At 37.3% G+C, this 23,061-nt stretch overlaps 1 protein-coding gene across 1 annotated transcript in view; it reads left to right on the forward strand.

Annotated features, from left to right (window-relative positions):
• Positions 1-23,061, forward strand: part of Adamts5 (ADAM metallopeptidase with thrombospondin type 1 motif 5) — a 44,587-nt gene that overhangs the window by 17,527 nt on the left and 3,999 nt on the right. The window contains exons 3-7 of the mRNA XM_076867582.2: positions 6,288-6,455; positions 14,052-14,335; positions 15,769-15,952; positions 16,302-16,477; positions 18,295-18,470. Of these exons, the coding sequence (XP_076723697.1) occupies positions 6,288-6,455; positions 14,052-14,335; positions 15,769-15,952; positions 16,302-16,477; positions 18,295-18,470 (988 nt within the window). The remainder of the gene's footprint in view (positions 1-6,287; positions 6,456-14,051; positions 14,336-15,768; positions 15,953-16,301; positions 16,478-18,294; positions 18,471-23,061) is intronic.

Below are 23,061 nucleotides of genomic sequence, written 5' to 3' on the forward strand. Positions count from 1 at the left end.
CATGCCACAGGTTTGCTTTATAGTATTAATTATAAAATGTGTTAAGTGAATCTCTGCACCATGAAAGACTCCAATGTGCTTTCTAAGATAAAGCCAGGCAATTTTAAAAAGTCAAGAGCAAATATTCAGTGAAGACTTGGGAAGTAGCCGAGACACAACAGCACGGTTGCCTGTGTTTTGCTGCGGTTAGAGGGTGTTCTCTGGTTGTGCTGATCAGCCTGTGACTACTCCCATCGATGATTAGATTAAACAAGGCCATGTTTTGAAAAGCTGTGGCAGCCCTTGACACACCATAGACCAAAGCTAAGTGCACAGCATCAGATGTCCAAACTGGCTGTGAGATGTGAGGTGAGAAGGAAGCTGGGATTTAACTTGCTATTTATCCCCAAACCCATCGCTTTAATCAATGTGAACGGAACATTTTTTTTTCTATCCAGCTTGGAGCAGTGCCACACTGTCTTTTTTGGCCTCAGATGAAAGGTAGGAATAGGTCTTTGCTATATGTCTAACAGTATTGAGTGATTTAGTGCTTGTTAAGTTTTTAAAACATCAAATCCCGATTCGTGTTTCTCTAGGGGAGGCCTCTTGATTTTCTGCTGCATGTGTGGAAATCAAGTTGAAGTTGGCAGAAAATGGAAAATTGCACTTACTGTGTAATTGGTTTCTCCTCTAGTAACTAGGAATTTTTCTCTTCCCCTCCCAAATCAAGGTGTTTAGCAATATTAAAATCACCAAAGACTAGCATATACCCATAGTGAGAGCACAATGATCAATGAGGACAGTAAAGTCAGCTGGTCCCTTGGTATATATCAAGCACCTGTTCTAAACAAACAGTTTACATCTTTTATGCTACTTAATCTTTACAAAATGCTCGGGGAAGTAGTTACATTTCACTCAAGTGAGGAAGAAACTGACACACAGAGAATTTTCTAAAGCTAAGCCTAAGAACTATTACTGCTAGGGTAAGATTCAAACTCAACTCCCCTGGCTCCAGAGCCCCAAATTTTTATACTATCCTAAAACGAATGTTTTCTTAAATAGTATTTAGTTTAAAGGAAATAATCTCAAATTTAATTCAAAAGGACATTGACACAGTTAGGTATATAGTGGAGGGGATTATTTTCTTCCAACCAAATTGTGTAACTGATATCATGTTTACCTTTTATATTTAATTTTTCAAACGGTCATTTGAGAATTTTATCACTTCTATATAAGGATCTGTGTTTAAACAGGGATCATCCAATTGTTAGAGCTCATGGATGCTTTCTTCAGTTCTAGATTCCTATTCTGTTTGAACTGTTGACTCACATTTTAATCCCTAGCCAAACCTTCTTGTACCTCCATAATCCCAGCTGGAAAATTAGGTAAAATAAAAACATGGCCTCCTTAAGAAACAGATGCTTAATCTGAGCACTTCTTTCCCAAGTAAACACATTACAGAGCTTCTGGTAACTTTTTTTTTTTTTTTTTTTTTTTTTTAAAGAGAGAGAGGTAGAGAGAGGTAGAGAGAATTTTAATATTTATTTTTTACTTATCGGCGGACACAACATCTTTGTTTGTATGTGGTGCTGAGGATCGAACCCGGGCCGCACGCATTCCAGGCGAGCGCGCTACCGCTTGAGCCACATCCCCAGCCCCAGGTAACTTTTTATAGGATGTGGTGCTGTGTCCCCTTGACCATTGGTCAGTTTAGGATCAGGAGACAGGAGTTTGAAATTTAGTTTAATTCGCAGACCAAAGTTCAGAAAAACAAGCAGTTTCCTTCCTGAGGTTAATAGTGTAAGTCAGCCATAACTGTACAGCAATACCTGAGTTGACTAGGAAGCCTGCCTACCAGTTTCCCTTAATGTGTCCTGACTCCTCCACTTGTTATCACTGATTTTCCAACAGTGAATTCATTGATTAAAGAGACTCGATGTTCTTTAAATCTCTCTTGGGAATTCAAAGATGAAATTTATTTAACAAAACATAACCTATGTACCAATTTAAAAAGAAGATTGTCACACTGGAAGAATATTCAAATGACCAATTGTTTGCTATTTCTGCAAGAACAATATAACTGAGAATTGTTACTAGGGGCTTTGCTTTGACATAATGCATCATTAAACTTATTTCATTAGTATAATTCAGGAAAAAAAAAACTCTTTCTTGATCTTATTTTGTGGGGTGGGTACTTATTAGTATGGCTTTTGTATGTATTAAGAAGAGATGGATATTTCCTAACAAATTATACCTTGACTTTTGCTGGTGACTTCAAACATCAAAATTTATTTTGAACTGTGGGAACACCTCAGATTTTCCCCCAACACGTCTCTTGAGTCTCTCAGAAAATACTCATGGATTAGATAGTTGCATGATTCTGGAAATTTCACTCTGACTTCGATCTGTCACCCCCTCCCCAATTTATTTTGAGACCATTATCAAGTGAATACACTATATTAGACTGTTTAGCCTTTCATTACCTCAGAATTTCAGGTGAGAAGTTTCCAATTACATCAAAAATAAGGATTCTCTATAAAAGATAGCATTGTAAACAGAATTGCCCAAGCAAATTTCTTTTCGATGTTTTGCATGTCTGCTAGTTACAAATGGCTGTAAATACAAATACTGTTTCTTCCCCCCAAACAAGACTTTGTGATATTTAGCTGAAGCCCTAACAGTGAATGGCTGCCCCTAAGTCTGTCTCCACCTTTTCTCTCACTAGTTTTCACTCCCTGTTTTACTGAAGGAGCTTTCTCAAAGATCTTTTTTAGCTCCCAATTTTCCCCACTCTTCTGTTCCTACTTTGTGACTCTGGAGAAGGAAATAGCTTCATCTCTTCAAGGGCATGAATTGCCTTTCTTTGAGTTTCTTGATTCCATTCCTACGTCCCTTCCACCAACCTTGCTGCTGTGTATTTCTCTAAAAGCTCACTGTGAAATACAACGTAATGAAAACAACAAACTCCTTTAGTGTTGTAAACGCTTTCTCCAACACTTCTTCAGATGCTCTAGGAGCTGTTTCAGCTTCTGGGCATGAATGTCTAAGTCTGATCTGTGGGTGATGCTGCTGAGGCCTGCCTGTTTCAGAAATCCTTCATCTCCAGTCCACACCATTCATTCTGAACATTCCCGTAAATGATTTATGAGCAAATTTCTCCCTGAAAAGGTAGATGTCTGAGAAGCTTAAGTCCATCCTGGATGATAAGTCTAAATTTTGATTCACCTTCGCGACTGTTTGAAATACACAGTTGTCAGCTGTGATGTTATATTTTAATTTCCTAGAGTCCAGATTTCCTGTGTTAGTAAGCATCAGGGTCATAGTGTGAGCTCTCATGTAAGCTTCCTTTTAAAGTATCTTCATGTTGGTATATGACCTTGTCATTTCAGGGTTCAAGGATATTGGAAAATTTAAGACTGACATTAGACATCTTAGCAAAACTGATTGAGAACTCATATTTTTAAAATTCTACTCCTTTAGCTGTTCACATCCTTTAGTATGTGTGTCACATCTTTCCTGAAGAGCATCCAAGCATTCCTCACATTGATCTTCCTTTTCAATTTCCATCCAGCTCCTGAGGGGAAGTCACATGGTCTCTCACTGTGACCTGGTTCCAGCCACTCTGGAACTCACTGCCTGTTTCAGGGGTGCTCACATGTTCTTCCCATTGCCTGTAACTCTCCCTGCTCTAGAGAGAGTCTGCTTCTCCCAGCCAGCTCATGGGCTTACCCCATGGAGAGCAGAAGGCTCATTTGCTCTTTCAATTAACCCCCAGGCAGTCCAATCCATTTCTGCCTGACTCTGGGGATCTTAGAAAATTCACATCTCTTTTCAGCTTTAGAGGAGGTGGAGCTAAGATTTGTTCATGATCAGCATGGCAATCTTCTCTGGTACAATTTCTTAGATGTAACTTCAGTGGCAATTGAGTTACTGGGAATTGGAATGGAGAAAGCTATGTTATATGCATTCATGAATATGACAGAATGAACTCCATTCTTAAGTATAACTATGATGCATTAAAAATTAATAAATAAAAAGATTCCATGGATTAACTAGTAAATTTGGGTAGCAAAAAGAAAATATCACAATATGATGCCACATAGCATGTCAAATGATCCATTAAATTATGCCATCTTAAAAGTAAGATGCCTTGCTGAAATAGTTAAAATGTTTTACATTTATATGCCTTGCCCCTCTATATGAAAGAAAAAAACAAGGTACTTTCCCGGCCCCTCAAAGTGAATTTGATGTTGGCCATACAGCCTGTATTTTAAATCAGAAATCTAAAATCTAGCCTCCAAATGAAGTGAAAATCCCTTGATACAGTAATAAAACTGCATATGGAAAGTGCTATTTATATCAATTTGAAGGAAAAGGCTGTTACTCCATTTAATGCATATGAATATCTTATGAAATAGAATGCAAAAATCACATTTTTCAAAATAGAAAATCTGGATTCAAATATATATCGTATTACAGAGGTTACTTTGGGCCACTTTTCCTTTTTTCTCTTATGTACCAGATCAAAAACTTAAATATAAAATTTTTCCACACAACTCCCACAGTGCAAGCTGATAAGGCTTCTACCTTGAAAAAGTTCAGGATCTGTGCAATGGATTCTCAGTGAGTGTTTGTTTGACAAAATGACTTCCAGTAATTTTAAGGAAGATTCTGTTTTTCCGTGGTCTGTGATCCTAAAAATCTTAACACACTACTCAAAAATTAGAAGGTCCCTCCTAATCTGCCTTTGCACGTTATCCAGGACATACTTTATAATGTCTGATGCACATTCATGCTTCTGTCCAAACAAACTGAGCATAACAGTGGGAGGGTTTTCCAGAGAGAACTTGCTAGCCTCATAAATACTGTTGAAGTCAATTACCGAATAAATAGCATAAATATGTGGTGACTTGGAAGGTCACCGAGCCCTAGTCACTTAATTTCAGCCACAACAGCAGTCAGCTGCTCAGTGAACAATTTTATTATGAGGTGTCAGTGATTTAACAAGTTGGCCAAAAGTAGTCGGAATGCAACATGAAAGATTTCCTCTCTGTTGAGTTTGACTGTGTATGCTGGACTCCTGATAGAATGGCCCAAGTTTCTGTACTTGGCACTCAGGAACCAAAGGAAAATGAAGGAATCAATTTGCTCTATTATATTCTTCATGCTTTTCAGTGGATTTTATATGATTCTACAAAGCTTTGCTAAAAACACTGATAGGGTAATTTGTTGTCTACTTTTTAGAGTTTCTGCAAACTGCTAGAACTGCTTACCTGAGTTTTTTTAAAGTAGCCTTTTAGATATATTGGGGAATGTCAATTTATCCTTAAACTGCTTGAAAATTGGTATTATGTAATAAAAAGCAATTTACTCAGATTATAGGAATGTGGTGATGTACTGTGTGTAATGGTATCTGACTAACAGAATGGCAATAGTGTGGGCTGGGATTACAGAGAGCCTGGTTGGGAGATTTAAGAACAAGTACCACCTGGCTGATCAATCACATCCCAGTATCTATTTGCTTTGCAGTCTCGAACACTCCATCAAGGGCATCTTGGTCTTTCCAACATTTCTTATATGGAGATGAATATACTTTCAAAATAAGCTATTTATTTGTGAGACTAGTAATCAGTCACAGCTCCCTAAATAACAAAAAGAAATGAAGACATGAAGTAAGCTTACATTTGCATGGAACCTAAAAGCTACTCATTTTCCCTCTCTGTCTTTGCCTCTCTGGTACATCTCACATAAATACTTAAGTACTTGACCAAGAAAATAAATCTCTGACATTCAAGAACCCTCTCTCAAGTGTTTGCAACTTGCATGACATTAAGTTAAATGCAAAGGTTTCAACAGAGAATTGGGGACAGATGCACTTTGATCTCATGGGGCTTAGGGTTGATCAGAGAAGGCAGAAAATTAGACAATCAAAATAATATGTGGTGAGGGCTATGACATAATCCCACAGTTGCCTCGCAAATTCTAGATTCTAAATAAGGCTTTGTTTCTATGTGTCTTTGAGCATATGTGAGCCAGATGAATTATGGGACTATCCATTCTCAAATTTTTCAGTTTTCTTCCAAATGTTCACCCCAACTAATGGTTCCACTAACTATACGCAGCTTTTATTTCTCTAGAGTGCAGTCTTTGGGTGAGAAAGAAATTAAAATGAACTCATTTATAATTGGGGAACAAAAAAATCAAGTATCAGCATAATTGTCAGGAAAAAATAGAAATGCAAAACCACTCGTCATTGGCACTTCCTTTATTCGCTCCCACATTTGTGCCTTCTCTGTTCTCTCCCTTAGGACATCTACTTGGCCTCTCCCATGACGATTCCAAATTCTGTGAAGAGAACTTTGGTTCCACAGAAGATAAACGCTTAATGTCTTCCATCCTAACCAGCATTGATGCATCCAAGCCCTGGTCCAAATGTACCTCAGCCACCATCACAGAATTCCTGGATGACGGCCATGGTATGTATCCTTCAGGACAACAGAGGCTCAACGGAAGAAAGCTGGGATTCTTAGGCACTTTACTTTATTGCTTTCCCATAATGTTCATTTTGGTTGTTTAGACAGTGTCAAAATAGGAGCAAGGAAATTGATTGTCTGTTGGTGTGTAATGCCAGCATCCCTGGTGGCTTTATAGCTATGGTATTTTTGCTTTTGAATTGTAAAGTTCAAAAGAGAAACCGTGTGGGAGACCACACAGAATGCCTAGCGGGTGCCCTGAAAGCCTGGCTTTTATTCCCTCTCTCACCACTGGCTTCCTGTGAGAACTTTGGCAGACATCTTGGTTTGCCTGCTATTAATACAACTCTCAGAATTATTTGTTACATGCCTATTACAGGGGTGTGGTTTAGGTGTAGGTGACAGTTCTACCGGATTCTCTTTATGGCAACACAAAACCCGCAAAGGAAGCTTTCGCTCTAGATTTTCATTGACTGGAAGAATGTGATTTCATTCTGACAGCAGATTCCCCTGAAAGCAGAATGAAAACTGCAAAACAGAAACAGAAAAGAAATCTAAATGATGGGAAAGCACTTTAAGAACTTCAAAGAAAGTCTTTGACTTTATCCTTTAGAGACAGTTCAAGAACATAGTACACTTTATTAAATCTTTAAGACTAGGATTAGAGCTGTAAATTTTATAGAAATAGAGGAAGTTATAATTTTTAGAAATAATAAATCCTAGCCCCGAAGTAATCTCTGAAACAAGCTGTTGCAAATTTTCTCACATCCTTTATTACTTAAAAATAATAGGAAATCAGGAGGGTGGACACATGAGCATCGAGGAGAGATCTTCAGATATCATATAATTCACTTCACATCATCTACTAAAAAGAACATATTCTTCATTTTTGCTCTTTTAAAATTCATCTTTTTCTAAAATTGGTGCTTAAATCAAATTCCATAATAATTGTTCATTAAGTTACCTTATGGTGTATGGTTCAGCATCTGTGATGATGGCCTTTCCCAAATCCACAAAGTTTATAACTTATTATATTTGTAATTTCTTAAGAGTGTTAGGCATCTTGAACTTTGGCCACACAGTGTCAAAATGAGGATAATAAAATTCATTTCAGACAGAAAGAACTTCAGCCACACAGTGCTTTGATATTATGTAGCCAGAATTTGCTCATTTATTCCTTCTTGTTACATCATTGACGAACTCTAAAGCCTTTTGCTACTTGCTGCTGTTTACATTATCTATCCCTAAAACTAACCTGAGTCCAGCTTGGTGTAATATTCCTCTCCATACAAAATAAATGTTGTTTGTTAGTGAAAGGTCAGCCTGATAACTTAAAAACTTCAGAATAGACTAAAAAGCAATATATTAGGCTTTTCCTTTAGACTAATAATAAAATGAGCATTTATGTTTTATTCATTAACAATGCTGGTTAGATGATGATAAAGTCCTAAAATAAATGTTTACCTAATTCTTTTATCTACATATATCAAGTCAATATCTGATAAAGTCTGTCTTCAGTGGAACCTTAACACTTCACCCCTAATATTACTTTTGCTGTTTTATTTTTTTCCTGAGAATGAAATAACATTAATATCTAATTTCAAAATCACACTTTGTACATTCCAAAAGATTGAGCTAAACCTTGACTCATTAAATGAACGGATTTAGTTGCTAAGGCAGCAAATACTTATGGCTAAAATGGGACCAATTTTTCTTCCTGAACAAGTATTAGGTCAACTAATTACAATGCTGTGCAGAATTTTGTTCCTTAATGCCATAATTTTGGAATGATTGTGTATTTCATATTCTGAAAATCATGATCTTATTTTCTGTGCAGTAAATAGGCTTTCAGCACTCTCTTCAACTTTTAACATTATTTCTGTATTTAAAGAAGTTTATACTCTGAATTTTAACAGTTGTACAACAAATTTACATTTTTTTAATCTCTGTTTCTGTTCAAAAAGACTCATGATAGAAAACAAGAACATAATTTTAGTAGACATAGATCTTTTTCAATTGTACTGATTAAAATTTCTGAATTTTCCAGATGTATATTAAATAAACATATTTAGTTATTAGAATTCTTTGAACAGAAAATTCTCAGTTTATGTATTGACTTTTTTCATCAAATTTAGATTCTCTTATTTTTGAATACATTGGTTTGGTTAGGCAGTGTTTTATTCTAGCCAAAACAAAGAATTCTATTTTATGAATCACATATAATGATTAAAGTAATTTCAGAACAATGAAATATAAAAGAGAGTAGTGTGGAACAGTGGCAAAGCTAAATTATGTCTCATTTCTTCTAAAAACAGCATACACAGAATTGAAGCACATACACTATAGTACTGTTATTTAATTGTGAATTCAAATTAGCTTAATTAACTTTTTAATTGGGACCCTCCAAACTGACTTAAATCATTTGAAGTGCAAAACCAGCCACAGGAATTAGAAAACTCAATTTCTAGATGATTGAGGTTCTGACATTTGAACTAAAGAACCTAGGAGCAAACCAAGGAGAATGTCGAAGCTCAAGGAAGGAAGAAAAATGAACATATATTTTGTCTAGGAATCAAAAGATTTTAGGATCCTTGTCACAAAACCTTTCACTTTACTCCTAGAGAGCTATGCAGGCTTCCAGTCAGATGCCTGTTATTAATATTTTACACTTTTACTATTTTTCTGCTCTAATTTTCTAGGACATTAACAATGTTAAGCAATAAAATAGTTGTAGGGGATGGGGAAGACTTCAGATAGGTAAACTGAGGGCAAGAAGTGGCATTGTTTAACAATAAAGAAGAAACAAAAACAGTGAAATATAGCCCCAAACCATAAAATGTCCAGTGGTCTGATCCCATTTTCCAAATGGTCAAAAGTGCTATCACATTAGTATTATCCCTAAAGTTACCTCTATATTTTGGCATGATGCAATAAATTCAGAAAAAGAATGATTTTTCAGTTATTGAGGAAGGCTAAATGGTAAAACTAGTATAAAGACTGAAAAGCAATTGTTATTTTTTTAAGTAAGTATTCTCAGTTATACAAAATGTGTGTAATTGTGTCTGTGTGTGTTTATATGTGTGTTGCTGAGGATTGAACCAAGGACTTCGTATATGTGAGGTTAAAACTTTATCACTGAGCCACATCTCCAGACCCAAAATGTACATAATTTTTGATGGTATCTTAGTATCTAAAGATTACTTTATCTGGAACATCCATCCTATATAATATCTTATCCTTCCCTTCCCACCTCCAAAAGAGCTGGAGACATGAGAAACTAAATTCGAAGACTTGATTTATTTTAAAATTATTAGCTATAAGTGGCTGGACATTTGTAGCACTCAGCCACTGCCAAACTTAAATTCATTAGCACTGAGTGTTTCCTGATTTAGATCCAACAAGAAATATGCAGCAATTAATTTATGGTTGAGAAGCCAATGTGCACACTCAAAAGTAGCTGTGTCTGGAGATTTGTGATTCAGAAAGGAGTAGCCATGTCCCCTGGGACTCCTCTATGCCTGGCCAAGAGACTTGCAGAAGTCCTGAGTGTTTATACCCATTAGTTCTAGGCAAGCTGGCTGGGAGTGTGCTCTTCTAAAATAAAGGTAAGCACTGCCAGAGAAATTGTGCAGTGAAAGCAGGTTATTGAATTTCCTCTCTCCAATACTTAATAACCTTGAGGCCAAAAAAGATAGCTGTGTTTGCTGTATCCCTGAGTCCACAGTGGCGGATGATGAGAAAGGCCACCACCCAGGTAGGGACAGTTCAAGATCACCCACAACACAGGCTGCTAAGAAGAATCTGCAGACATACTTAAAATATTAACATGTAGCTTATTTCAAGAGCAAAGTTTACAGTCCCTCACTGAACATTGAACTTTAGATAGAAAAAAATGGTTTTGGAAAACCAGATCTCTGAATCCTTTGCCAATTTTACAGCTTATCTGATTATATAATTTAGCATAAGAGCTCAACATTCCGTTTTTAAGGTGGTATTAGTAAAATTCAAAGTCACTATGGTTGTATCTTGATTTTCACAATAAACGTTCTTTTAAAGGAAATGCAAATAAGACATCTAAGGCAATGGTGACCTATATTTTTCAAAAGCTTTGCTTCCCCCTTTAGGATGGGGAGTTTTCAATCTTATTTCCTTGCCATTCCATCTGCTGAGTGTGCACCTTATGCCTCTAACAGTTTCTCAAACAGACTTTAGAGTTACTTTAGGTCAGTGCCCTTTGTTCTTTTCTCAATGCCCTTGTTCTGTTATCTGCCTCTATCTCCCAAATGACTCATCGAATAGCAGGCAAATGCACCCATTTCTCTTTTAATGTCAGACATTTCAGTTAAGACCCCAAAGAAGAAGCACAAAGGCAGAGAGATGAAGTAGGAAGCAACAAGACAGCATATGAAGTCCTGTTGGGCCTCTTTGGATGCTTCAGTGGGGACAATGATTTCTTCTATGCCATGGCTATTTGGGGGTCAATTCTGAATTTTATGCCTGAGTATTGAAAGGATGGAAAGATTGAAATAACTGAAGTGCTAGAATTACAGAAGGAAAATGAAAATATAAAGAACAGCAACATTCATCTGATATGAAAGATGAATAGTGCTAGAAGTTAGGTATGTAAAACCAGAGATCACCTGGAGGAAAGGACTATCTTCCACCCCATTGGTGGACCTCAGTGGCCAGATGGAAACAACCACATTCTTTCTGTGTCTATCAAGGTACAACCATAGTGACTTTGAATTTTACTAATACCACCTTAAAAACTGAATGTTGAGCTCTTATGCTAAATTATATAAACAGATAAGCTGTAAAATTGGCAAAGGATTCAGAGACCTGGTTTTCCCAAAACATTTTTTGTTCCCTGGAATGGGTCTGCCATTTAGTAGAGATGTCCATACTATTTTATTGCAGAAGGACACACATCAACTTTTAAAAAGGACATCTATAGACTATATGACTCAGAGTATGCAGAAATAGTACAGTAACATATTCTAAGACTGAGAACATGATGGTAATAAGTTAGTTATGTCGATCACTTGATAAAAAGAAATCGTTTTATTTTTAAAGGTTATCTCCACACAACCTCTAAGGAAAAAAAAAAAAGAACTGATATACCTATTTCTTAATAGCAAAGCAAATATGTTCTTGGTTTTCAAATTTTATAATTTCTGTCATGAAGAGAACCCACATCTTGAAGTCTCCTTGTTGTTGGCTGATTTCAAATAGTTTTCCCTCTATCCGTCTCTTCACTCATCATAAGCTGATGAGATAGAGTCAGTGTCAGTGACTTTGCAACCATAGTGAGTTTGCGACTCATTTTGCCTCCAGATAAGTAAAGTAGACCCATGCCACATGCATTCACACCTGGTAAAGACTTCCCAGATAATATTTAGTTACCCAGTCCCAAGATCTGTGCTTTTGAGTAAAATTTTTTAAAAGTTTCTTAAGACAGCACTTTTGAGGAATTGGAAAGCATTCTTGCTGATTCAGATTTATTGACAGTCTTCTAACATCAGCAGTCTGCTAAGCCATTCTGGTTTCCACAGCATGCTTTTTCCATCTAGCAATGAAGATAACGCTCTCCACGGAGTTCTGAAGTGCCTCATCTTGGTCCTGTAAACAGAGCTTAGTGAGGTTTTCCTGTCATTCTTTCCTATTGACTTGATGTGGATGTTTTCCTTTCAACTTGATGTTTTTCCCACACATTCTCTTTGGCAGGCCTCTTACTTTTAATGCTTTTTCTGGGTTCCCTTCAGAAGCTTTACCTCTTCAAACACCCTGACTCAGAAGTTAAATGGGAACTTCGCTCTTTATTCATTTTCATATAATGCCTCCATCACAGATGGACAAATTCTAAGGTATTCACTTTGAAGAAACCTGAGTGTCACTGTAAAAACATTTGCAGAACACTTAAGAGGGGTTATTCTCAATAAAAAATAAGGATTTGAATTTGTTGAATCAAAAGAATAATACATCTAAAAGGTTGACAGATACGTTGGACAGAGAACTGTCTATCTTCGTTTCCTATTTTTCTGGTCTACCTTTGTATCTTTGTTTGCCAATTTTACCTTTAGACTGTTAAAGTGAGGAGAGACACATTTCTTTATAGTGAATTATGGAGAAGTTAACTGCCTTGGCCAACAGCACTCACCTTGTTAGTGTTTCACCAGCCTTAGAGGGTAGACCAGGTGTTTGTCCCATTAGCCTAGCTGCCCTTCAGCAGCAACATTAGACAGCTCTCCCCATGCTTGCAGAAGACGAAGTGGCATGCAATGAGGAGGGCAGATTCTAGGCATAAGACCCTAATTTAGGCTTTGTGGCATGTGGTAAATTATCTGCCTCTTATGATATGCCTCAGTTCTCTTGTCTATAAAGTGAGCAAAATAAATGAAACTGCCTCATAGGGTTCTTGTGAGGATTAAATAAGTTATTACATGTAGATAACTGAGAACAGTGTGTGGAACAAATGTTTGTTATTGTTTTTATTAGCTTTATCATCAGTGTATAAATCTAAAATTAAGTAAACAAAAAAATATAGAAATGGATGGGCAATATGCATGCATGTATGACAAAAGAAGATAAATAGAGTAAAGCTCACTTGGCAGGGATTCTCAGGGAAGCATTTTCAGGGGAGAAAGCCCTGTGTCACCTGTGGATCTGCTTCATCTGTGTCCCACCTTCTGTAGACCTCTCATCTCACCCCTGTTTGCCTGTGGCCACCCTGATCCTTAATATTTGCAGTAAGACACTAATTTGGTTTTGACAGATATACTCCAAACACCCAACAGATACCTGTTCTCAAAAGAATAGATACCAAGGAAAGAAAAAGAAGAGTCAGAAGGCTGGCCGAGTCCTAAGTTGTCAAAAATTGTTTCTTTTCTTCTCTCATCACTCCTTTATTCTATGAATCTTGAAAGAATTTCACTCAAATTTCATCAGTCTGAAAGGAACACTACTTTTTTAGTCTATCTCTTTCATTTTACTGGGAGAATTTAAAGGGTAGATGTGGGTCATTTTTTTCCCATATTCTTGATACTAAGTATGCTTTCTAGAACATTCTAGATACTAAGCAAATGCTTGTTCAGTGAGTGCTATAATAAATGAGGTACGAACTTGACTGTTATGGAACTAGTGGAAAGGAGACATGGGATAAACACACAGGGATAAGGTAAGTGAGAAGTAGATATGGGATGTAAATAGAATGCCAAGGGTGAATTCTGTTTCTCCAAGTTGTAGAGGATTTATTGTTGCTATTAAGTATGCTATCAGATTTCCTCGAGGTCCCTCCTAATTTTCTCTTGTTTTGGTGTTTCAGCATAATGGATATTTTCAAACTATTTCAAATAATTTTGTGTATTTATATGCTGCCAGCCACACCTACATTACAGGCATTCCGTTACATGCATCACCCACGAAGGGTGCTAGAGGGCACTGCTGAGTCCCACCCTTGCCGCTTGCAGAGTCCCTTTTCCACGGAGACTGTGGGTGCACAGTGCTTCGGCCTTATCTGGAGCCTTTAATTGTTAGATCTCCCCCTTTTAGCGATGTGAAACCTAAACTTATTACGGAGGTCAATTTCCGTTGTTCTTTTAGGTAACTGTTTGCTAGACATACCACGCAAGCAAATCCAGGGCCCTGAGGAACTCCCAGGACAGACCTACGATGCTACCCAGCAGTGCAACCTGACATTCGGCCCTGAGTACTCAGTGTGTCCTGGCATGGACGTCTGTGCCCGCCTGTGGTGTGCCGTGGTGCGCCAGGGCCAGATGGTGTGTCTGACCAAGAAGCTGCCGGCTGTGGAAGGGACACCCTGTGGGAAGGGGAGAATCTGCCTGCAGGGCAAGTGTGTGGACAAAACCAAGAAAAAATACTACTCAGTAAGTGGCCACCCAAATCCCTGAGACCTCGCATGGGATGTGTGTGGGTACTGTCATGGAAGGCTTCTTAGTTAAAAGATTCTTCCTTTCTGATCTATATAAGTTTCATTTTTTTGCGTCAGTAATCAAACACCGGAGAATATCTGACATTAGGTATTTCTTTAGGAATTATAGCCTTTCACACAGTAAATAAATGACCAAGAATCTGTCTAATTGAGACCCCAAGTAGGGCCCCAGAACTCATCTTTTGGAAGCTCACTTTTAAACTCCTCTTGTTAAGATTCCAGATACATTTATTTAAATTTAGTAAGTAAATAGTAGCAGAGTCAATGCCATGGTCCTTATACGTATTTGACAAGCTCCAAACGGTCATTTTGCTTCCGTTGATAGCAAGTTCATCTAACTTTAGGGATTGCAGTAACCTCTGGCTGCTCTGGGGAAATAGGTTTGCACTGAATGCACAGTCCCAGCTTCAGGTCACAAACTGCCTCCTTAATCTTCAAGGCCAGATCATGCTGAGTGTTCTCTCTCACTTGGAAGATTTTGCCACGTTCCAGAAGAATGCTGCTTTGTAGTTATCACCTATTTTTCTACAGGCTGTCACATAGAAAACATTTGTAGAATGGGTTCCTAGTCTTTAACGCAGTCAGATACCCCAACACAGGCAGCCAGAGGTAGTTCTGCACACATTCCCTGGACAAAATAGTGTGAAATATGTTTCCTTTCTGAATCTTTCAGCTTCATCCCACAATGTTTCCAGGGCACTAGACCTAGGTTGTCATTACAGAGCTCTTCCTTCCCTATGGGGTACAAGCATGTAGGGTGCAGGTGTCCTTCAGTTTCTGTCACATCTAATTAGGAATCATCCAAGCCATTGAAATACATTTATGTATGGATCAGAGTCTGTCACAGACAGAATACATGATATCATCAGAAGGACCCTAGAGCTTCAGGGCTAAAGACGGAGAAAGACACGGACTTGCAATCACAATTGGACAATGCCGGGCCTCCTGCAAAGCTATCAACATTGTGCACTTTATCAAAGACCTGAGATCAGCGTGTACAGAAAGAGAACATGGTCCAGTGGTTACCAACAGAGTTGTACAATATCAGAAAGCATAATTTAAAATGTCTCATAGAAAACAGAAGACGCTCTTTGTGGTATCTTAGTATTTAGTAGGATGCATTAGATCCTCTGGCACTGGCCGTAAAGACTGGGAAAGATGAATTGCTTGGAATTGGAAATGTGTTGCAATTCCAGAGCACGATCATGTTCAATCTGATGAAAATGTAACTGTCATGAGGTTTCCACTGTCTCATTATATGCAAGTGATTTCTAAAGGTACCTTTTGAATGTTTTCCTTCTGAGTTAAAAAAAAAAGAAAAAAGAAAAAGAAAAGAAAAGAAAGAAAAGCTTCTCTTTTTTATTTCAGACATCAAGCCATGGCAACTGGGGGTCCTGGGGACCCTGGGGCCAGTGTTCTCGCTCATGTGGGGGAGGAGTACAGTTTGCCTATCGCCACTGCAATAACCCTGCACCCAGAAACAGTGGCCGCTACTGCACAGGAAAGAGAGCCATCTACCGCTCCTGCAGTGTGATGCCCTGCCCACCTAATGGTATGTTACTCTGCATCAGTAACTACCCTGTGCCACAAGTGTTTGAACTCTAACAGAAATAAATAGGAGAAGCTAGGGAAATAACATTTATATTAGGCTGCACAGTTCCACTAGTATGCAAATCAATAACAAATATGTGAGTGATTTTAAATTATTTTTATAAACAAATTAGTGTATTCAGGGAACTGGAAGATAATGATCCTGCAGACAGAAGTGGAAGACAATGATATAAAATCTTTCAGCGTGGATGCATAAAGAAGCTCTGTGATAAAGTTAGCATCATCTCCACAAGATTATATGTAAGGCTCAAAACAGGTCAAGTGTTAAAGTAACATGTTTTGTTTCCTAGGTAAATCTTTTCGTCATGAGCAATGTGAGGCCAAAAATGGCTATCAGTCTGATGCAAAAGGAGTCAAAACATTCGTAGAATGGGTTCCCAAATATGCAGGCGTCCTTCCAGCAGACGTGTGCAAACTGACCTGCAGAGCCAAGGGCACTGGCTACTACGTAGTGTTTTCTCCAAAGGTAACTAACTACACACTGGCTGTGTAGATGCAGGAGGTGTGCTTAGTGCAAATTATTTGGTAGAATGAAGGCTGCAGGTGCCAAATGTAAATAGTCATTATTTTGGGGGTGGTTTGAATTTTGGAGATTTTTATTTTCACCTCTATAATTTTTATATTTTCAAACTTTATACAATGAATAAAAATTATTTTTCAACAGAATAAGTAAATGTTTTAAAAGCTATTTTTGAAAATTATAAATCACTGTCAGGGCGAACAAAGTGTGACCTTAACTTCAAAATAGCCATGAAAACAACTAGTATTTCTTAGGCACATTTGCAAAGGAGAATATAAAGCAAACAACTTTTCTATTTTTCTGTCATTTACTTAAGAATTCTTCTGCTAAGTCAGGAAGATAGGCATCAACATCATTGTCTCTGACCCAGGGTTTTGACTAAGTCTTGGATCCTTAATGTGAATCAAGTGTCCTTCAAGTTATGTATAAGTTAAGTTTGTGGTCATCTCTTATTTTTCAAAGATGAACATATCTGCTTAGGAAATATACTGCAGGGTTTTTTTTCTTTTTCACTATTATGCAGCAGCTATTAAATATTGTTTATCTATTTTGCAAACAGGTGCTACATTTAATACTTCATGGCCTTCAGAAATGTACATTATTGAAAACTAAGCTAATGTTCCATTTATGTGGCTTTTTAAAAAATATATTTCATTTAGTATGAAATAATACATTTCATTTAAAAAATAATATAGAGTCAGGTGGGGTGGCACACACCTGTAATCCCAGTTACTTGGCAGGCTGAGTCAGGAGGATTCCAAGTTTGAGACCAGCCTCAGCAATTTAACAAGTCCCTAAGCAATTTAGCAAGACCCTGTCTCAAAATAAAAAATAAAAACGGCTGGGAATGTTGCTCAGTAGTAAAGCACCCTTCCATTCAAACCCAAGTACCAATAAATAATTAGCACAGAGAAATAAAAACAAAAACATAACCTTGAAATAGCACTATATAGAGAACCATTGATCTATAGAAGTCTATTCTACTTCAATTTACATACACGCACACCTTCACTCATATTCAGATATATATATATGAAAAGAGTTTTGTCTATACACAAACAATAAATGCAAGTTTATATATGAGCATGTATGTATGTTTCTGGTATTATATATACTCACATACATAAGCCACAGTTTATATGCATATGGTTTTTTAACTAGCTTTTTAATGACAGTTTATACTAACTCCTTTATTCAAAATATATTCATTCTCTTTCAGTAGTATTTTTGTGACTTCCTCATATTTTATTTTCCACATTAATGTATTTATCTTTACTTCAATGCACAATGGGGAATGCTTTTCAACCAGTCACATGGGTTTGAATAAGTTTAGATTTTCAAATGTGCTACCCTAAAAACAGTTATGCAATAAAGAAGAATCTCTGTGCCCTTAAGGCTGCTCATATTCAGTTCTCTACAGGCATGATAGTTCCACACAATAGATGAAAAAAAAGTTTCAATGGATATAAAAACCAGATGATACTGTGGGAACATGTTATGCATACCAAAATAGAGATAAGTACCTAGGATGGCCCAGCACATTAAGTTGAGAAAAAGTATCAGATCTTCTTACTGCTAATATAACAAGGATGTTTCAGTCATAAATCCCTGAAAACTAAGTGGTTGGTTGATTTTTGATTGCTGGTTTATTTTTCAATATATGACTTATTCCAATCAAACGTAAATGAGAACTTGCTAGTTTACCAAAGGAATCAAATAGCAATGCACCCATGTTCCCACTCTTGCTGTGTCTGCCATTTCAGGTGACCGACGGGACTGAGTGCAGGCCTTACAGCAATTCCGTCTGCGTGCGCGGGAAGTGTGTGCGCACGGGATGCGACGGCATCATTGGCTCAAAACTGCAGTATGACAAGTGCGGGGTGTGCGGAGGAGACAACTCCAGTTGTACAAAGGTTATTGGGACCTTCAATAAGAAAAGGTAATACGATAGAATGCTTGCCCTTACGTGAATTGAACACAGCTTTAGACACTTGCAAAATTGATACAGGGGACTCACGTTACCTCATAAGCTGTTTTTAGGGGCAGTCTGACATGGCTGTAGGAACACATTACGAATGTGAGAAGGGAAGGAGAGGAGATGAATAAAGCCCTGATAACTCAGGAGAAACTCCCCGTGCCTCTGGAAAAAGATGGATGGCCACAGCTGTAGGGGTCAAGAGGACAGCATCCAGTTACCATGATATTGTGCAGATCTGTTACCCTAAAACATAGTTGATGAAAGGATGCCTGGTTTCTATTTTAACTAATTTTTTTTTCATCAAAGCAGTTTTTACTAGCCTGAGTTTTTGTTGAGAAAGCATTTCTTCTTGCAAACTGTAAGTTAATGGAAGTGGTGTGGGTACCAATCCTGGTTTATAATGAATATTCTGGTTTATATCTATTCTAAAGAAAATTCGTAAAACAATGTCTTCTGCATCTTTAATTGCACTTTAAATATGTAAGTGTATAAATTACCTATTTCTGGCATCAAATGTTATGCTAACAGATAGGATGGCTAACTCTAATGGAATGCAGGATTATTTTTCTTCTTTGCAAAACCATTTTTGCTGAGTGGTATTAGCTGAGTGGACTTATATTTTTGATGTAGGTGCTGTGTTATCTTTAGAGAGTGAAGCACAAACCAAACTAACTATAAGAGTTTAATTAAAAGATTAAGCATCATGTCAATGTAAACACTGGAAATTATCTTTGACAAGATAAAAAAAAAATGTGTGGCTAAAAATTTATTCTGGGTTAAAATATGTACCACCAATCTTACTTGATAATGAAATAATAATTAATTACCCAACTGTGTTGAGCCATCTGTGTTGATAAATCCTGCACCTCCAATTATATCCTGCATTTTTATACATCTCAAAGACATGTTATAGATGACGAATTTAGCCATTTGTTTAACAAATGAGGAGACTGGCGCTATGAAAGTTTAAGATGTACAGACTTCTACGTGGCTAATGGGTGTTGAGCTGATCAGTGGCTATAACTATTAAGTTCAGGTCATTTTGTAATTTAAAAAATAATAATAAAAGAAGGCAGGAATGCAAAGAGGAAGGAAAGAAGGGAGGTAAGGGAAGGAGGAAAGAAAGATTTATAAACTAGATGGGGAATAAAGTTAATTTTAATAATATTTATCATAGATATATATACATAAACTTTATGTATTCATCTACATAAAGTTTAAACTCACTTTTAAAATGCTAAATATAGGGCTAAGGCTGTAGCTCAGTGGTAGAGTGCCTGCCTCGACTCTGTGAGGCACTGAGTTAGATCCTCAGCACTACATAAAAATAAATAAAGATATTATGTTCACCTACAACTAAAAAAAGAAAGAAAGAAATTAAAATTTAAAAAAGATTTAAAATGCTAAATATAACATTTTAACTTCTTTATATTGACAACTAATATCTTCACATTAGATGTCACATGAAAAGATGAAGAAATCCATGATAAAGACAGATGATGTGCAGTACAACCACTTGCAAACTGGTTTGACCAAGACTACATTATGTGATACAAATAATCTGTTTGAATGTCCCAAATAAATTGCCTAGGAGTAACATTAATCTTGGAGCTAAAATATTTGCAATTAAGCTGTAGTTCAAAAAAAAAAAAAAAAACAATTCACTAGCCATGTAATCTTTGAAAGGTCATTTAAATTTTTTTGTCATGATATTTCTCAAAAGTAGAATGGAAATAAGAGCAATTATCTTGCAATTAATGAAAGCATAGGTGAGGATTAAATGAGGCAATACAAACTAAAATACTTCAAGTTCACACCTGTTCACAAACATGACCACTCCTCCCTCAGCTCAGTAAATGGTAATTCAGTTACTTAAGCCTACACTTTCAAGTTGGCTTTCACTTCTCATTTTCCTCTCACACCCCATGTTGATCTACCAGTGAATCCTTTTGGCTTGCTTCCCACCATTTATCCAGATGTGTTGCCCTTTACCATGACTTCCTCCCCAGTCACCAAGTCTTTTTTTTATTTTACTATTTTATTTTTTTATATTGGGGATTGAACCCAGGGCCTCTGCATGCCAGGGAAGCACTCTTCCAACTGAGCTATCTCCCCATCCCTCCCAGTCACCAAGTCTTGCCTGGCTGACCAGCAGTCTTCTCACGGATCACTCTGGCCCTGGCCCCTCACAGCCTCTTCTTCCTCCCGTGAGAAGAGCAGCTGCTTTACTTCCTAATCAGATCCTGGTGTTCCTTGGTCAGCACTCTCTGATGGCCCCATGTCACTTAGTGTCCAAGACTGCTTTGTCCCCTGGCCTGCTGGGTGATGCCTCATTGACACTGGCCCTCCCGCTCTGCTCCTGATTCCTTTCAAGCAAACAACTTTCACGTATGGGCCATTTCCTCGGCCTGGCACACTTTCCCCAATTAATAAGCTGTGGTCTCCGTAGGCCTCTGTCAAATATCACCTTCCCAGATACTGGCTACGCTAACGAGCAGGAAGACCATCCCCCAATCCTGCCATTACTCTGTCTTCTGACCTTGCTGTGTTTCTTTGCAGAAAATATAAATTTTATTTAGGGGAAGAGTGGGGGGGGGGTATTACTGCCCCCTAAAATGTCACTTTCGTGACAGCATGCTAAGTATGTGAATGAATTTACTCCTTCATGACAGGCAGGCACTGCTCTTGGTACTGTGCAGATAGCCCTGCACAAAACCAACTTCTCTTGCTCTGCCAGTCAGACTTTATAATAGTGAAGTGAAAACAACCTCATTTATTTATGGTAGTCAGGGAACCTGGTTGCTCTCCAGAATTTAAATGATACCCAACAGGATGTAGAGAAACTGAAATATTAATCCCAAGATAATGGAACCCATCTTTTAAATAGTGCCTATGAAATCAGGGCACTAATCCTCAGCCTTACCAGTGCCTTGTAAAACTCAGCTTGAAAACCTGTTATGGTGCTGACCTCACTGATTCTCAGCAAAATGAGACAGGCTCTGAGGAGCAAGATAAAAACAAAAAGCTCTCCTGCCACTTTTCTTACCATTCAATTTTTCTTTTTCTTATATCTGGCTTAGTATCATTATAACCAGAACTTAGTTTCAGTTAACTGTTATAAAATATGCATAAGGATTTTAGGCAAGGGACATGGTGAAAAGAACTCAAATTGGGATTCAAGAGACATGACTTCTAAGCCAAATACTTCCACTAGTGAATTAGAGTGAACTTGTTTAAATACTTGAAAATATCCCTTTTTCTTAGCTTTGAATGAAAGATGAGATTCCCCAACATTCTTCCTGCTGTTGTTTGAAGCCACCATGGGTTTGCATATCATTGATTGGTATTAGACACTACAAAAACAAAAAAGGTCTGGAAGAAAGGATTATGCATAATATATTTGAAAATTGAAATGATGAATCAAGCTGGAATAAGCAATATCCTCAGCCTGCATCTTCTTTCTTCAACACTGTCAGAAACTCTGATACCTACTTGGCAATTAATGTGGAACAGATGCCCAATAAACAGGGCACTTTCTTAGGATGAGCTTCCCCTTCCATCCAGATGAAATTCTGGAGCAAGGGAAAGACTTGGATTTTTAGTGTTTGGGTAGTGACTCCACAGCTTCTAACCTTGAGTAAGAAATAGACAACTCAATTTCATATAACTCAGTCAAACTGCACAAGGAATTTCTATTTAATTGCACCAGGAGTTTTTATTTAAATAACTGGAAAATTATTTAAAATAAGTAGTGGGACTACTGGTGTAGTCCCTTGGTGCTTAATTAGCATTTTTTCCCCAGCATTTGCACAGGTTTATGAGTATTAGAGATATCTGTGACTTTTTCCCTTTTCCTAAGCAGATGGCCTAGGGACCTATCTTATTTGTCACCCACTGTAACATTTTATTTGGTTTGTCATAATATCTCCATGAATACTAATTTCAGGGAGTTTTGATAAGGTGTTAATTCTTCTTCTTTTGTTTTCATGCTGATAGTGAGTTTTCATTACTCACTAGAATTTTAACTTCTATTTAGTGTCCTATCTCTTAACACTAAATAACTTAATAGTTGTAGTAGAAATGGAAACAGAGCTTTTGTTCTGATCTTAGACCAGCAAAGTACTAAATCTGTGCCCTGAACCAGTCCACATTGAAGCAGTGTTGGGAACGGAACCCTGAGAGCGCTGCTCTAGGTACCCCACCCTACATGATGGCCATTCAATTGGCCTGGACTATGGCATAAGCTTTGGAACTTCTAAAAGATTTTCAGGATATTTCAATATGCAAATAAGTTTGAGAAACAGTAAAATTTGCTATGAGATTGAATGAGGGCAAATGTTTTTTGTTATCTTGTGTTTACATATGTCACATTGTATCTAGAAAAGAATGTAAAGTGACATTGTAAAGATGATAGAGTAGGAAAAGGATGGCAATGGTTGAATGAATTTTTAAATGAAGTTGGTATAAATTTTTTAATCAAGGTAGGTTGTTGACTTCATCCTAATTTTGAACATCTCAATACAATTGCAGATGGTCACTTTTGATGTGTCAT

This window comes from Callospermophilus lateralis, chromosome 10 (assembly GCF_048772815.1).
Source record: "Callospermophilus lateralis isolate mCalLat2 chromosome 10, mCalLat2.hap1, whole genome shotgun sequence".
In the NCBI taxonomy this organism is placed as follows: Eukaryota; Metazoa; Chordata; class Mammalia; order Rodentia; family Sciuridae; genus Callospermophilus; species Callospermophilus lateralis.